Source organism: Mobula hypostoma, chromosome 6, assembly GCF_963921235.1.
Source record: "Mobula hypostoma chromosome 6, sMobHyp1.1, whole genome shotgun sequence".
Lineage (NCBI taxonomy): Eukaryota > Metazoa > Chordata > Chondrichthyes > Myliobatiformes > Myliobatidae > Mobula > Mobula hypostoma.
Genome location: NC_086102.1, coordinates 93,567,055 through 93,585,315, shown reverse-complemented (window position 1 = coordinate 93,585,315; position 18,261 = coordinate 93,567,055). Strand labels below are relative to the sequence as shown.

The window sequence follows — 18,261 nt, the reverse complement described above, 5'->3', positions numbered from 1 at the left end:
TGGGAATAAAAGGGGCCTTTTCTGGTTGACTGCTAATGACTAGTGGTGTTCCACAGAGGTCAATGTTTCACATTATATTTCAATGAATTGAATGATGGAATTGATGACTTTGTGGCTAAGTTTGTGGGTCATCCAGAGATAGGTAGAGGAGCAAGTAGTGTTGAGGAAGCAGGGAGTCTGTAAAACTCTTTGGCAGATTAGGAGAATGAGCAACAAAGTGGCAGATGGAATGCAGTGTATGGAAATGTATGGCCATGTACTTTGGCAAAAGGAATAAAGGTGTAGATTATTTTCCAAATGGGGAGAAAATTCAGGAATCAGATGACCAGAGTCCTCATGCAGGATTCCTTCAAAATTAACTTGCAGGCTGAGTCGGTGATAAGGAATGCAAATGCAATGTTAGCATTCATTTTGAGAGGACTGGAATAGAAAAGCAAGGATGTGATGGTGGGACTTTATGAAGCATTGGTCATACCACACTTGGAATATTGTGAGTATTTTTGACCCCTTATTTAAGAAAAGATGTGCTGGCATTGGACAACATCCAGAGGAGGTCAATGAGCATGATCCTGGGAATGAAAGGGTTAACAAATGAGGAGCATTTGATGGCTCTGGGCCTGTACTCGCTGGAGTTCAGAAAAGTGAGCAGGGATCTCATTGAAACCTATCGAATACTAACTGGCCTGGATAGAGTGGATGTGAACAGGATGTTTCCTATAGTGAGGGAGCCCAGGACCAGAAGGCACAGCCTCAGAATAAAGGGATATCCCCTTAGAACAGAGATACTGAGGAATTCCTTCAGCCCTGGGTTGTGAATGTGTGGAATTCATTTCCACAAACGGCTGTGGAACCAAGTCATTGGGTATACTTAAAGTGGAGGTTGATATGTTCCTGATTAGTAAGGGCATCAAAGGTTATGGGGAGAAGGCAGGATAATGGAGTTGAGAAGGATAATAAATTAGCCATGTTGGAATGGCAGAGCAGACTCGATGAGTCAAATGTCTAATTCTGCACCTCAGCCTTATGTCTAAAGGTCTGTTCTGTCCATGAATGGTCAGTAATTGTCGAGCTTGCCTGCAAAATCCAGATCCTACGAATAAAAAAATAACAGGCTGTGGATACTGTATATGTCATTTATATCACGGTACTTAATACAGCTCAGAGTCATCCAGTCCTAATGCTCATCCTCACCTTGAGTAATAACTGGTACTTGGTTATACGCTGCACTGGCTTCAGCAAGTAGGAATCCAAGCCCAGCTTGTGTTCCAACTTTTTCTGACATTCCTGAAATAGAAAGTTGTACAAAAGGCATGCAGATCAGAATAGTGCTTGATTCTTGAATGCTGCTGTTAACACGTACAGAAAGCAGTAGCAAAGAAGCCTGCCTATAACAAAGGCACATAAAATACTGATGTAATGTGAAATGAGACTGTATGTTTTACTGAGCATGGGCTGCTCCTGTCAGCAAACAGCCCAGTATTGGAAAGCTGGTCATAGATCACTCAGGGTGGATGGAGCCATTTACCACCTTCAATACCTGGCCAAGAAATCCAAGGATCCCCACATAGCACTTAACCAGAACACTCCAGATATTGATCACTGTATGCGAGCTGTTCTGTGATATCTTTCTAGAGGAACAGTGCATCATTTCTTAATGCATGAATTACTAAATGACAATAAAAGAGGACCGCGTGTCCTCATAATCTAAGATTGAACATGCCAATATATAGCTCTAGAACCCACTTTACCTTGTCTCATTATTAGGAAAATGTGTTGAAGTATAATGTTCCCATTCCACACGTATCATGTTATTTGTTGAACCTATTGGATCGCTATAAGGGACAAGGGAAATTAGGGATAGTATCAATTCCAAAGAAGAAGCATACAAATTAGCCAGAGAAAGTGGCTCACCTGAGGACTGGGAGAAATTCAGAGCTCAGCAGAGGAGGACAAAGGGCTTAATTAGGAAGGGAAAAAAAGATTATGAGAGAAAACTGGCAGGGAACATAAAAACTGACTGTAAAAGCTTTTATAGATATGTGAAAAGAAAAAAGATTGGTTAAGACAAATGTAGGTCCCCTACAGAAAGAAACAGGTGAATAGATTATGGGGAGCAAGGACATGGCAGACCAATTGAATAATTACTTTGGTTCTGTCTTCACTAAGGAGGACATAAATAATCTTCCAGAAATAGTAGGGGACAGAGGGTCCAGTAAGATGGAGGAACTGAGGGAAATACATGTTAGTAGGGAAGTGGTGTTAGGTAAATTGAAGGGATTAAAGGCAGATAAATCCCCAGGGCCAGATGGTCTGCATCCCAGAGTGCGTAAGGAAGTAGCCCAAGAAATAGTGGATGCATTAGTGATAATTTTTCTTTCTTTCTTTTTAAATCTTTTTATTGAATAAGTATACAAAAAGGTAAGCCATATAAACATTAATACAATGTTAAAAGATAATAAAATTACAGAAGGTATCAATACCAAAATAAAATACTACAAACAATGCAATTTAAACATAAGAAACCAAGATAACGTAATAGTATACTAAATTTTATATATATATCAATAGAAAAAAAGAAAAAAACCCCCCCAAAAAAAACCCACCGTGCAACTAACTAAAAGCAAAGCAAAGCAATGGGCTAACTTGAAACCAAACAGAGTTAAACTTAAAATCACGTCCTCAATCCCAACCTCCATTAAAAACAGTGAAAAAAAACAAGAAGGGTATATATTACATTAAATGAAAATATCGAATAAAAGATCCCCAAGTCTGTTCAAATTTAAATGAAGAATCATAAAGGTTACTTATAATTTTCTCCAGATTCAAACATAATATCGTCTGAGAGAACCAAAAAAAGGTAGTTGGAGCATTAAGCTCTTTCCAATGTTGTAAAATACATCTTTTCGCCATTAAAGTAAGAAATACAATCATTCTACGGGCTGAAGGGGAAAGATTACTAGAAATTTTAGGTAGTCCAAAGATAGCAGGTGAGGAGAGATATCTATATTTAATACCTTAGAAATAATATTAAAAATGTCTCTCCAAAAAGTTTCCAAAGTAGGACAAGACCAAAACATATGAGTTAAAGAGGCTATCTGCCCTGAACATCTATCACAAAAAGGATTAATATGCAAGTAAAAACGCGCTAACTTATCTTTGGACATATGTGCTCTATGAACAACTTTAAATTGAATTAGGGAATGTTTAGCACAAATAGAGGAAGTATTAATTAATTGTAAAATCTGCCCCCAATCATCCACAGAAATGGTAAGCCCCAATTCCTGTTCCCAATCTACCCTAATCTTATCAAATGGAGCTTTCCTAAGTTTCATAATAATATTATAAATCATAGCCGATGCACCTTTCTGACATGGATTAAGGTTAATTATCGAATCTAAAATATATGTAGGAGGAAGCATTGGAAAGGAAGAAAGTATAGTACTTAGGAAATTTCTAACTTGTAAATATCTAAAAAAATGTATTCTTGATAAGTTATATTTATTAGATAATTGTTCAAAAGACATAAGGGAACCATCTAAAAATAAATCCAAAAACCGTAAAATACCCTTAGTCTTCCAAGTTTGAAAAGCGCGATCCATAAAAGAGGGAGGAAAAAATATGTTACCTAAAATAGGAATCGCTAACCCGAATTGATTAAGATCAAAAAATTTTCTGAATTGAAACCAAATACGCAAAGCATATTTAACTATCGGGTTAGACACCTGCTTAAGGCGTTTTGAATCAAAAGGGAGAGAGGAACCTAAAATAGAGCCAAGTGAATAGCCCTGAACAGATTGTAGTTCCAATGCTACCCATTTAGGAATAGATAGTATATCCTGGTCAAGTAACCAAAATTTCATATGTCGAATATTAATTGCCCAATAATAGAATCTAAAGTTAGGTAATGCTAAACCTCCATCTCTCTTAGCTTTCTGTAAATGTATTTTACCCAGTCTCGGATTTTTATTCTGCCAAATAAATGAAGAAATTTTAGAGTCAACTTTATCAAAGAAAGATTTTGGAACAAAAATTGGTAATGCCTGAAACACATATAAAAATTTTGGCAAAAAAAACATCTTAACTGCATTAATACGACCAATCAAAGTTAAATATAAAGGAAACCATTTAGATGAAAGTTGAGTAATATGGTCTATTAATGGTAAAAAGTTAATCTTAAATAAATCTTTATATTTACAAGTAATTTTAATCCCAAGATAAGAAAAATAGTTATCAATCAATTTAAATGGAAATTTATAATATAAGGGAAGATGTTTATTAATCGGAAAGAGTTCACTCTTACTAAGATTTAATTTATAACCTGAAAAAAAACCAAATTGTGCTAATAACTCTAAAACAGCAGGAATGGATTTCTCAGGATTAGAAATATATAAAAGTAAATCATTAGCATAGAGTGATAATTTTTGGGACTTTAATCCTCGAGTTATCCCAGTAATATTTGAAGATTCTCGAATGGCAATTGCAAGAGGTTCTAATGCAATATCAAATAATAGGGGACTAAGAGGACAGCCTTGTCGAGTACCTCGAAAAAGAGGAAAAAAAGGTGAGTTTAAAGAGTTAGTACGGACCGAGGCTACAGGGGAATGATATAACAGTTTAATCCAGGATATAAATTTCAAGCTAAAATTAAACATTTCAAGCACCTTAAATAAATAAAGGCCATTCTACTCTATCAAAAGCTTTCTCGGCATCTAAAGAAATAACACACTCAGGAACATTGCATCTTATAGACCAATATCTCTATTAAATGTTGATTCTAAAGTTTTTTCTAAGTTATTAGCAAATAGACTAGAAAAAGTACTTCCTTCTATTATTTCGGAAGACCAAACGGGTTTTATTAAAGGTCGTTACTCTTTTTATAATATTCGTACATTGTTAAATATCGTTTATACTCCCTCACAAAATGTTCCTGAGTGTGATAATTTTTCAAAACTCTTTAGATTCTGGACTAGTTCCTGAGGATTGGAGGGTGGCTAATGTAACCCCACTTTTTAAAAAAGGAGGGAGAGAGAAACCGGGGAATTATAGGCCGGTTAGCCTAACATCGGTGGTGGGGAAACTGCTAGAGTCAGTTATCAAAGATGTGATAACAGCACATTTGGAAAGCGGTGAAATCATCAGACAAAGTCAGCATGGATTTGTGAAAGGAAAATCATGTCTGACGAATCTCAGAATTTTTTGAGGATGTAACTAGTAGAGTGGATAGGGGAGAACCAGTGGATGTGGTATATTTGGATTTTCAAAAGGCTTTTGACAAGGTCCCACACAGGAGATTAGTGTGCAAACTTAAAGCACATGGTATTGGGGATAAGGTATTGATGTGGATAGAGAATTGGTTGGCAGACAGGAAGTAAAGAGTGGGAATAAACGGGACCTTTTCAGAATGGCAGGCAGTGACTAGTGGGGTACCGCAAGGCTCAGTGCTGGGACCCCAGTTGTTTACAATATATATTAGTGACTTGGATGAAGGAATTAAATGCAGCACCTCCAAGTTTGCGGATGACGCGAAGCTGGGCGGCAGTGTTAGCAGTGAGGAGGATGCTAAGAGGATGCAGGGTGACTTGGATAGGTTGGTGAGTGGGCAAATCCATGGCAGATGCAATTTAATGTGGATAAATGTGAAGTTATCCACTTTGGTGGCAAAAATAGGAAAACAGATTATTATCTGAATGGTGGCCGATTAGGAAAAGGGGAGGTGCAACGAGACCTGGGTGTCATTATACACCAGTCATTGAAAGTGGGCATGCAGGTACAGCAGGCGGTGAAAAAGGCGAATGGTATGCTGGCATTTATAGCAAGAGGATTCGAGTACAGGAGCAGGGAGGTACTACTGCAGTTGTACAAGGCCTTGGTGAGACCACACCTGGAGTATTGTGTGCAGTTTTGGTCCCCTAATCTGAGGAAAGACATCCTTGCCATAGAGGGAGTACAAATAAGGTTCACCAGATTGATTCCTGGAATGGCAGGACTTTCATATGATGAAAGACTGGATGAACTGGGCTTATACTCGTTGGAATTTAGAAGATTGAGGGGGGATCTGATTGAAACATATAAAATCTTAAAGGGATTGGACAGGCTAGATACAGGAAGATTGTTCCCGATGTTGGGGAAGTCCAGAACGAGTGGTCACAGTTTGAGGATAAAGGGGAAGCCTTTTAGGACCGAGATTAGGAAAAACTTCTTTACACAGAAAGTGGTGAATCTGTGGAATTCTCTGCCACAGGAAACAGTTGAGGCCAGTTCATTGGCTATATTTAAGAGGGAGTTAGATATGGCCCTTGTGGCTAAAGGGATCGGGGGGTATGGAAGGAAGGCTGGTACAGGGTTCTGAGTTGGATGATCAGCCATGATCATACTGAATGGCAGTGCAGGCTCGAAGGGCTGAATGGCCTACTCCTGCACCTATTTTCTATGTTTCTATGCTATGCCTGCTATTGGATCACCATTATCCTCAAACATTTCCCCACTGGTATTTTCTCCTCTTGCCCCGGTTGATTTCCTAGACAGTCTAGATATGGCACCGTCCTTGTTGGGCCAGAAGTACACTATTCAATGGAGTTCTCCACCTCTTCAGAAACTCTTTTCATGGTTTCCCATTATGTTTTTGCTGTCTCAGTCTATATTTGGATAGTCCAAGTTTCCCAATATCACTACTATATGGTTCTTTCTGAAACCTGCAATTCCATCTGTATGTTTGCTCCTCATTATTCTTCCCACTAATTGGTAGCCTACAGAATAGTCCCAGTGGTGTGAATATACTTCCACTGATCCTTAATTCTCAATTCTATTCTTGATTATTTTAGGACAAGTTCACTCTGGTCCTACAAAGTTCTCCTCACTCTAACTCCTCTTCTTTTCTTGCCTTCCTAAACGCAGATCTTCACAACACGCATGCATTCTTTACTTGCTTCTTTGTTACTGTGCATGAAGTTAAATGTGCCTGCAACTCACTGACCTTAGAATATTTTCAAATCAGCATATATTTGTGATGGGGATGTCTGGTGAAGATTCAATAAATTGATTCTGGGGTTGTAACGGTTAAGAGCAAGAGGAATTTTGGTAATTTTGATAATGGCTAAAGTTAATCATGGTTCCAACTGTTAAAACCATTGATAGACACCATTAAGAAATGGACTTAGTAATTAACATTGTGAAAAACCAGGGAATGGAATACAATCTTTTTCCCACTAAAACTCAATCAACTCTACCCCTTACATCTGACACCGTAGCAAATTTAGATTTGATTTGCTATTTTTACGTGGATCTCATGGGCTTTTACTTTATGGGTAATGTCCACTGCCTTGCTCACATCCAACTGGACTACATCAACTATGCTCCCTATTAACTTTCAGAAAAACAGTATAGTTCTTGATAACCAAAGTACATTAACAATTTTTGATCATAGCCTCATTATTATTATTGTATGTAAAGAGTTCATTTAGAAAAGTGCCCAAGTGCCATACCTGAATTAGAACATACTCACATAAGAAGATGAGAAAATGGAGCACTATCGAGCCTGCTGCAACATTCAATCTGATCTGGCCGTGGACTCAGCTCCACCTACCCGCCTTTTCCCTTTTGACCCTTAATTCCCCTGCAATGCAAAAATCTATCTAACTGTGTTAAATATATTTTGAGGTAGTCTCTATTGTTTCCCTGGCAAAGAATTCCACAGATTCACCCCTCTCTGGGAAAAGAAGTTTCTCCTCATCTGTGTCCTATATCTATTCCTCTGAAGCTTGAAGATATGTTCCCTTAGTCTAGTCTTACCTACCAGTATAAACAACTTTTCTTGCCTATCCTTTTCATAATTGCATGCTTCTACAAGATCCCTCTTATTCCTCTGAATTCCAGTGATTCCAATCCCTCCTCATCTCCGAGGGGTTAAGCCCCTCATCTCTGTCATCAACCTGGTGAGCTTCCTCTGCACTGCCTCCAGAATATTTTCTCTCAAGTAAGGAGCCCAGAACTGCATGTAGTACTCCAGGTACAGCCTCACTAGTGCACTGCACAGATACAGCATGACGTTCCTGCTCTTAAATTAAATCCCTCTAGCAATGGAGGTTAACATTCTGTTTGCCTTATTGATAACCTGTTGCACCTGCAAACCAACCTTTTACAAATCATGTGCAAGCAGTTTTCTCACCACTGACTATCAACCAGATAAATGCCCATTTATCCCGCACCTCTACCTTCTATTGGTTAACCAATCCCCCACCTGTGTCAATATATTACTCCCAACTCCATGCATCCTTATAGTATGGATAAGCCTTTTATGCAACATCTTATGAATTAATTAAGGGTATTTACTCTGGGTGTATGTTCTCCTTTTCACGGAACTGCAAAATCAGTACAAAAAGGGGACAGGAAATGTGACCGGTATTTAGCCATATACAAAGGCTGGTAAGTAACGTGATATACTGGCTATCTTTCCTGTTCACTGTCAGTCCTGATTTAGAATCTCTCCCCAAAACATCAATTTACATCTTTTCTGTCTACAGGTGCTGCTTGACCATAACAATGTAAGGCCATTCAGCCCATCAAGTCTACTCTGCCATTCAGTAACGTTTTTTCAAACCACATTCTCCCACTTTTGCCCTGTAAACTTAAGCCCCTTCACAATCCAAAACCTATCAATCTCTGCCTAAAATACACCCAATGATTCGGCCTTCACAGTGGCAATGAATTCCACAGATTCACCACCTTCCGGCTGAAGTAATTTTTCCTTATCTCAGTTTTAAAGGGAAGTCTCTTTATTCTGAGGCTGTGCCCTCAGATCTTAGACTCTCCTGGGTAATGGAAACATCCTCTCCATGTTCACTATTTACAGGGATTTCAGAATCTGGCTGGTTTCAATGAGATCCCTTTCATACTTTTGAACACCACTGACTACAGGCCCAGAGGGGTCATTCTCGTGAACCTTCTCTAAACCCTTCCTGGGGCAGCACATTCTTCCTCAGATACAAATTCCAAAACTGCTCAACCTGTTGAGTTATTCCAACATTTTGCTTTGGTTCTAGCTTCTAGTATCTGCAGTTTCTTTCACCTTCATACCTCTGCAATCAGCAACATGCTCCCTATAAAACTCACCTATGATAATCACTCTCTATGCGATCTTTCCCTTTGCATCTGTAACAGGGTTTATATGTACTAAGCAATATATCACAATCCAGAGACCACCTAATAAATCAGTGGAAAGTTCAAAGAGTGAACTCCTCTTCATTATTTTAATCTGGTTTAATCTTCAATCTGTGTTTACTGATCACACTTCAATTACGGAATGTAGCAAACTCAAGTAACCAGTGTTGCATTCCCATGATAGGAAATTCTTTAAAATGAAGACTTTTAAATACCTTGTTAGTTTGGAGTGAAGGCTTTCTGCGAGCAGTGAATTGTTAACGGATTACGCCTGTGTTTCAATAAAACTGTGAAGGTGCAGTAGGTGGGGCTGCAGTCTCACAGCTCCATTGACCCAGCATCAGTCCTGACCTCTGGTGCTGATCTGCCTGTGGCCCTTGGTGCTCAGCTTTCCTCATCCCAAAGACGTGTGGACTGGTTAGTTAACTGGTCCCTGTAAACTGCTTCTAGTGTGTAGGAAAGAGTAGACTCTGAGGGAAGTTCTGCCCTCCTCGGTTATGCCGTCACTTTAGCATTTCTTCTTCCACTACTCAGAGGGCACCACCATCTTTGCACCATTCTCTTGTTTTGCGGCAGCAGTGCAGTGCAAGTACAAACATTTTACCATGAAATACGGGATAATTAAATGGTGCAAAGACCTGGTATAATGAGGCTGTGATCATGGACCGTTCACAAACCTGATGGCGGGGGGAGAAACCTGTTCCTGAACCACTGAACGTGTGTCTTCATGCTCCTGTACCTCCCTCCTGATGACGGTATTGAGAATAGGGCATGCCCTGAATAGTGAGGGTTCAGTGATGGATGCCACTTTCTTGAGGTACTGCCTCTTGAAGATGTCCTTGATGCTGGGGAGGGTTGTGCCCACGATGGAGCTGCTGAGTCTACAACTTCCAGCAGTCTCTTGCAACCCTGTGGATTGGAGCCTCTGTGCCAGGCTGTGATGAAACCAGTTAATGCATTCCATCATACATCGATAGAAATTTGCAATATACCGAATCTCAAACTCCTGACAAAGTAGAGCTGCTGGTGTGCCTTCTGCATGATTACATCAATATATTTGGCCCAGGACAGACCTTCTGAAATGTTGGCACCCAGGAGCTTAGAGCTGTACATGCCACCAAACTAAGCTGATGGGAATGTTGGAAGATGAGTGTAGAATTAGTGTCGATAAGTTCTTGACTCAGTGGGCTGTAGGTCCCATCTCCGTGTGGTATGACAATAGAGTCTTCCAACAACTTAACCATACCAGCAGCTTAATAATGAACAAATTAGTACAGAACAATAGGTTTCAATAGGTACAATTGACACTAAACATTGGAACCCCAAAGCCCCCCCGCTCCACCGTCCTATGCGCAAGCAACAGCAAGGCAATGACCCCACCATCCCCACCAGCAAAAAAATCACCAGCGCCCTCCACCGAGCAGTTGAGTGTCCAGCGAGTATCAATAACAGGCAAGTGAGTTAATTACAGGAGATAAAAGTACCTGGAAAAAAATGCAGTCTGAACACTGCCTCCACAAGCTTTCTGAGCGGGGTTTATTGCGACAGTACCATTCATAAATCTGAAGGTCTTCCATCTACAAATAGAAGCAACTGTATTTTGAGAGATTCATCACTTTTGGACATTTCTGACATTCCACTTAGTTTGACATTTGATTGATGAATGGCAGTACTTTTCCCTGGAGGTGAAAATGTTTGTCCATCTATGCTTAAAGCAAAATACTGAACCAAAGGAGCAGATTTTCATAATTCATTTCATAATTCAAACAATTATTTCCAGTTCTAGATCATCCCACTGGAGGAAGCACCCTCTCCACATCACTCTGTCAAGATCCCTCTAGACCTGGACTTTACAAGTTTTAATCAAATCCCACTTACTTTTCTAAACTCCAGGGAAAGAAACCCTAGCTTGATTAACCTTTCCATGTAAGACATCCTACCCATTTTAAGGATTAGTGCAGTGAAAGCGATTAATAAAAAATTGATGTTTTGATTCAGATTAAAATTAATTGTGCCGGAATATGTATTGACACTTGGCGGCTGGCCCAGCACACCCTCAGCTGTGTTGATTGTAATGCAAATGACACATTTCATTGTATGTTTTGATGTATATATGACCAATAATCTTGAATCTTGATTAGAAATGTGAAAGTGGGTGACTGCAATGTAAAGTCAAAGAAAGTCTGCGAGCAAGTGGGAAAGAAGGTGAAGGTGAGATCAGGTGGCGAGAATAGGAAATAGAGAAAATGAAGATCGGGTGCATCTGAGATGAGAGTCTCAGTGAGTTTGGAAGTAGCACAGGAAGTATGCCCTGGGACTTAATGGAGGATGATTAGGTTTCAAACTGGTAAAACTTGTAGGGCCTATTATGGGAGTTGCTAGTCTCGTAGACTAGTCTTTAACTTTAACGTTGACAATATCTTGAGACCAATTTAACACTGCTCATACTGACTTTACATACCCGCTCTAGGAAACAGCGTCCCACCATCTCGGGGCAGTCAATGTAATTTTCCAGCTCCTTTAGGAATATTCTAAATAGAAAGAAGGATACATTTCTTAGTATCTAGTATAAATGGAAGTTAGTTTGGCCTTTTCAAATTATTTTTAAAACGCCCATGAATTATCTCCAGTGTAACGTTGGACATCTGTAGCCAGCCTTGTAAGGAATAGAATCTTGCTCCCCACCACTAGCAAAGCCAACACCAGCAAAGGATATACACCTGAACTTAGCACATTGAAATCCCCAGATTTCCGAGCTCAGAGAATGATACTGTATTCACCTTTCATAAACATGATAATATAAAGTACTTTTTGACTAATGAAATAATTTTCACACATCAATTAAGTATTATCAACAGTCAAATCGTTTGAAGTAATGTAGGACAATTTGTGCAGAGCAATGTCCCACAACTGGCAGTGACTATTAGTCAATGGACAAATTTTAGTCAAAACATTTAGGAGAACCAAAAACAAACTGTTGAAAGAGCTTAGCAGGTCAAGCAGTTGGTGTGTGAGGAATTGTTGATTTTTTTTTTAGCTCAAGACTCTGCATCAGTATCCTAATGCAGGGTTTCAGCCTGAAAGCCAACTCCTTTCCTCCCACAAATGCTGCTCAACCTGCTGAGTTCTTCCAGCAAATAGTTTGTTGCTTGAGATTCCAGCACCTGTACTCTGGTATCTCCCTGAAGAAGAACATCCTATCTTTCTTTTAAAATTGCCCTAAGGTTCTTTACAACCGGCTGTGGTTTAATGCCTCATTTTGAAAGTAAGGTCTTCTAATAGTGTATGGCTGCAACACTAAGGCACATTGTATTGTGGGGTGGATGAAAGCTTGTGCTACTAATGAATAGAATGAATACTATGGTAATATGATTGCTGGAATACAGGTCAGTCCACTGGAAGGGCATCCAGGAAAGTGGAGTGACCTAGTTTCCTGGATAGAAGGTGGAGTTGTTGGAAATGGCACCAGTATCTGTTAGCTGCAAGGGCAGGTAGACACTGGAGATTCACCTGCAGGTAGTGTGCAAGTTTTCAATCCTTGTGTAAATGAGGAATTCCCTCCCACTGACTTGTCCATTTCTGTTGCCTTGTGCTTAGAATACCTGTTGTGGAAGTCATAAATTTCAGACATGTTTCCAAACAGCACATCTTTCTTCTTTTGCAGAACCACTGGAATGAATGGAATCATTGAAGGGTTTTCCATCTCGGCAGCATATCCCTATCAATGAGAAACACAGGGCTAAAACCAACTCTTTCCTGTCACTGATGAAAGAGATGTCCTCACCACGACAACATCCTCAGTTTATTGATACGGTCACGTCTATAATGTGTAGAAACATATCAGGGATTCTGGAATCTTACATCATCATCCTTGAGAACTGGCTTACGAGTAGGTTATTGTGATTGAGCAGTGATCTAAAGGTTTTTACTTACTGGCAAATAAGGTTTACAGCCTTACTGTACTTTAGCTGTAAACTAAACCCTGTGAATGAAGTTTTAACTCTTTACAAAGCTCTGTTACATTCTGTGAATAAAGTTGATGAAGACTTTCATTGTTATAATTCATACCTTGAGCTTGGACGGAATTTGATAGCCACTGTACAACTTAACATTACCTTTAATAAATAAACAGAACTTCATTTTCCTCATCTTGAAGTTTGAAGAATGGAGAGCTTAATTTAATTAAGCTCCTCATTGTAGCCCAGGTAAGAAATATTCACATTTTCTTCCAACATTGACAAGTAAATCAAAGTTGTACCAAGATTAATTAATCTTTTCCATGCCTGTGAAAAGCTTCAAAATGAAAATACATCCAACTAGTATCTGGCTGACTATAATTATGCACTTGAGATACTGCATAATGCCATCACCAAACAAGGAACAGTCCATCCTGATGCATTTCAAATCATAGTCGTGGACTTCAAGCAAGCTTGTTTGAAGAAAACCCTGGCCAATTACCATCAGCATATAACCTGTAGCACCAGAGGTCCCAACACACTAGACCACTGTTATACTAAGATAAGGAATTGCTAACATTCCATGCCCAGACCACATTTCAGTAAATTGATCACTTGGCTGGCTTTCTACTACCTGCATACAGGCAGAGTCTAAAGGGCAAAGCTCCGGAGACTAGGACAACAAAGAGGTGGTTGCAGGAGGCAGAGGATCAGCTGTGGGATTACTGAATTGGTGGACTAGGCTTGTTCTATGCATCTGAATAAATGCACAATAGTTGTCACGGACTTTATTAAAACAGTTGTAGATGAGTGTGTCCCCAAAGAATCCCCAATCAGCAGCCCTGGATAAACCATGAGATCATTATTCTGCTGAGGGCCAGTCAGAGGCATTCAGGTCCGGTGACCAAGGAAGTTGTAAGAGGTACAGTCCCTAGAAAGCCATCTCATGGGTGAAGTGGCAATTCTGGATTAAATGTGAATCAATGAAGGGTGTTTGACAGTTTTGGCAGAGCTTGAATGCAATTATCTCTAATAAAGTAAAATAAAGCATAATAGGTGACAACAGGACTTCACTTCCAGATAAGCCCAATGCCTCTTATGCTCGCTTTGACAGTCAAAACACAGGAGCCATTGTAAACTTCTGTAGTCTCACTTGAGCAGCCTTCAGGAGGATGAACCCATGAAAAGCATCTGGTTCAGAGGAGGCATCCGGCCAAGTATTAAAGACAGGTGCTGATCAATGGCTAGAGTGTTCACTGAGATCTTTAACCTCTCGCTTTGGCAGTCTGAGATACCAACCTACTTCAAGTGCCTAGCAGAACATGGTAACCTGCCTCTCAGACTATTGTCCAGTAGCACTTACATCCACAGTGATGAAGTGTTTTGAGAGGATGGTGATGAAACATATCAAGTCTGCCTGAGAGGTAACTTGGATCCGCTCCAATCTGCCTACCAGAGCAGCAGATCCACAGCAAATGCGTTCTCATTGGCTCTTCTTTCAACCCTGGAACATCTAGACAGCAAAGGTGCATACATCAGGATGCTCTTTATTGACTACAGCTTGGTATTAGACCATAAGACATAGGAGCAGAATTAGGCCATCTGGCCCATCGAGTCTGCTCCACTATTCAATCATGGCTGATCCTTTTTTTCTTTCTCCTCCTCAACTCCAGTTCCTGGCCTTCTCCCTGTAACCCTTGATGCCATGTCTAATCAAGAACCTATCAGTCTCCACTTTAAATACACCCAACGACCCGGCCTCCACAGCTGCATGTGGCAACAAATTCCACAAATCCACCACCCTTTGGCTAAAGAAGTTTCTCCGCATCTCTGTTTTGAAAGGGTGCCCCTCTATCCTGAGGCTATGCCTTCTTGTCCTAGACTCTCCCAACATGGGAAACAAGGTGAAGCCTCACCAGTACCTTATAAAGCCTCTGCATCACATTCTTGCTCTTATATTCTAGAGCTTTTGAAATGAATGCTAACATAGCATTTGCCTTCTTCATCACTGGCGTGACCTGCAAGTTAACCTTCAGTGTGCTTTGCACAAGGGGATAATGTTATTCAATACCATCATCCCCTCAAAACTAATCAATAAGCTTCAAGACTTTGGCCTCAACACCTCCTCGTGAAATTGGATCCTCGATTTAATCACTTGCAGACTCCAGTCAATTCAGATTGGCAACAACCTTCCTCCACAATTCTCCATAAATACAAGTGCTCCACAAGGCTGTGTGCTGCATTCCCTGTTCTACTGGCTTTGCACTTATGACTGTGTGGCTACGCACAGCTCCAATGTCATATTCAAGTTTGCAGATGCCACCACTGTTGTAGACTGAGTCAAAGGTGGTGATGAGTCAGCATATAGAAGGGAGATTGAAAATCTGGCCGAGTGATGCCACAACAACCTCTTCCTCAATAGCAGCAGGACCAGGGAGTTGATTGTCAACTTCAGGAGAAGGAAACCAGAGGTTCATGAGCCAGTCCTCGTAAGAGGATCAGAGATAGAGAGTGTCAGCACCTTTAAATTCCTCGGTGTTATCATTTCAGAGGACCTGTCCTGGGCCCAGCGCACAAGTGCAATTAGAAAGAAAGCACGGCAGTGCTTCTACTTCCTGGAGTGTGCGAAGATTCAGCATGACATCTAAAACTTTGAAAAACTTCTATAGATGTATAGTGGAGTATTTTGACTGGCTGCGTCATAGGCTGGTATGGAAACACCAATGCCCTTGAATGGAAATTCCTACAAAAAGTAGTTGATATGGCCCAGTCCATCACGGGTTAAACCTCTCTCCCCACACCCCGCCAACCATCGAACACATCTACATAAAACACTGTCACTGTCAAGTAGCATCCGTCATCAGGGAGCCCCATCACCCAGGTCATGCTCTCTTCTCTCTGCTGCCATCAGGAAGGTGGTACAGGAGCCTCAGGACTCACACCACCAGATTCAGGAACAGTTATTACCCCTCAACCGTCAAAATCTTGAACCAAAGGGATAACTTCACTTGCCCTATCATTGAAATGTTCCCACAAACTATGGATTCACTTTCAAGGACTCTTCATCTCATGCTTTCGATATTTATTGCTTATTTACTATTATTACTATTTCTTTCTTTTTTCATTTGCACAGTTTGTTGTCTTTTGCACACCAGTTGTAGACGTAATTTGTTGCAGTCTTTCATTAATTCTATAATGATTTTTATTCTATCATGGATTTATTGAGTATGCCTGCAAGAAAAAGAATCTCAGGGTTGTATATGGTGACATATATGCATTTTGATAATAAATTTATTTCGAACTTTGAACACAATTTTAATTATTTGACAATATCTCTAAATATCTCTGCATTCCTTCTTTCTCCTTAATCAAGCAGTAGCTTAATGTCAAATCCTATCTGGCATTGTACACATAAATACACTAGACTAAGCTGAATTTCTCATTCTTGTTGATGGAACAGGTTAGAGACAATAAAGCTGCCTGACTGAATTGTTATTCAGAAAAATCCATCAGAAATTGTCTTACCTCAAGCACACATAGTAATTCTTCCACATAGGCTCGCTCAGTTTCGATCAGCTCATTCATTACATGGCTGTGGAATTAGATTGGTCACTTGTTACTAAATAAGCACCACAAGACTGCAAAAGCTATACAGATCTGCAGCCTTGCGTTCCTCTGAAGAATAGTGTCAGCACATCAGACAGTAGTTGTGGTACTTGAGTCTGGCAAGCAGTGCAAGAGACGATATGAAAGTTCAAACTGTGATTGCATAAACTGACCAGCGCACAGTCCTTGGACTTCATCCCACCCCAAGGAGACCATCCAAATTGATACTCCAGTATTGTACTGCATGTTACCCTGAGGAAATGTCATTTTTCAGATGAGATTCAAAATCAAGACTTTGCTGTTGTGGATAGAAAAGACCCCATGTTATTATTATAGATTTCATAGAATAGTACAGCACAGTACAGGCCCTTCGGCCCACAATGTTGTGCCGACCCTTAAACCCTGCCTCCCATATAACCCCCCACCTTAAATTCCTCCATATACCTGTCTAGTAGTCTCTTAAACTTCACTAGTGTATCTGCCTCCACCACTGACTCAGGCAGTGCATTCCACGCACCAACCACTCTGGATGTGTAGGGCAATTCTACCTACCTCAAAGGTTCATCAATATTATGGTGTTACCATTAACCATAAGCTTAACAGCAATGATCCCACTACAAGAGCATGACTGTGACTCGATGGACTGCAATGAATGGTTCACTCTCATTCTCTCAAGACCTGTCATGCACTCATTAAGCTCATCTCAGCAATGTGTTGGAATTCACCTCAAGTTCAAGTTTCATTGTCGTTCAACCCTATACATGAATACAGCCAAGTGAGGCCAAATTGCAAAGCACAGAGCCAACAACTGCATACAGCAAATATAACATAGCAAATATGACAGTTACAAAATAATAATATAAAAATAATAATGATATAGCCCAAATCCCTGAGTGCATTGGTGTGTAGACTGATAATGCATGGAAGTTGTCCTGGAGCCAAACCTCTACAAGAACAGCCCACAGCAGTTCCTCACATTGCACAGTGCAGTTGCAGACGAAGCCAATCTAGCCTATCTTCTCAGGAGCAAACACTGGAGTGCGGCCCCAACGGGAAGCACCAGCCCCTAACCCAGCACAGAATCTAGCAACACTCAACCAGCTCTGGCAATCCTTCTTTGGAGGGATGAGTGCCGTTTACAGGGATGGATGAAAATGCAACATTCAAGGAGTGTGAAGCAACCGAGACTGGTGTTCCAACTACTGAACTCAATGTGAAACTTTACACTTCAAATACCCTGCGGCTATAACATACAGGATTCATAAGAATCATTGAAGCTAATCAGCAAAGTTACCTCTAGTCATGGTCATAGTCGTAGTCATACTTTATTGATCCCGGGGGAAATTGGTTTTCATTACAGTTGCACCATAAGTAATAAATAGTGATAGAACCATAAATAGTTAAATAGTAATATGTAGATTATGCCAGTAAATTATGAAATAAGTCCAGGACCTCTGAGTATCCCATTCCAGTACTGAGAAGGTTGGAACAGAAGTCATGGGAACACCATCTGCTTCAGCCCCCCATTCTGAGTTTTGTACAT

At 40.3% G+C, this 18,261-nt stretch overlaps 1 protein-coding gene across 9 annotated transcripts in view; it reads right to left on the bottom strand.

Moving 5' to 3' along the window:
• Nucleotides 1-18,261, bottom strand: part of mcf2la (mcf.2 cell line derived transforming sequence-like a) — a 307,378-nt gene that overhangs the window by 58,483 nt on the left and 230,634 nt on the right. For all 9 annotated transcript variants that reach the window (XM_063051229.1, XM_063051230.1, XM_063051232.1 and 6 more), the window contains 5 exons: nt 16,638-16,704; nt 12,759-12,874; nt 11,618-11,687; nt 10,641-10,733; nt 1,192-1,284 (listed from right to left, as the gene is read on the bottom strand). In XM_063051229.1, the coding sequence (XP_062907299.1) occupies nt 1,192-1,284; nt 10,641-10,733; nt 11,618-11,687; nt 12,759-12,874; nt 16,638-16,704 (439 nt within the window). The remainder of the gene's footprint in view (nt 1-1,191; nt 1,285-10,640; nt 10,734-11,617; nt 11,688-12,758; nt 12,875-16,637; nt 16,705-18,261) is intronic.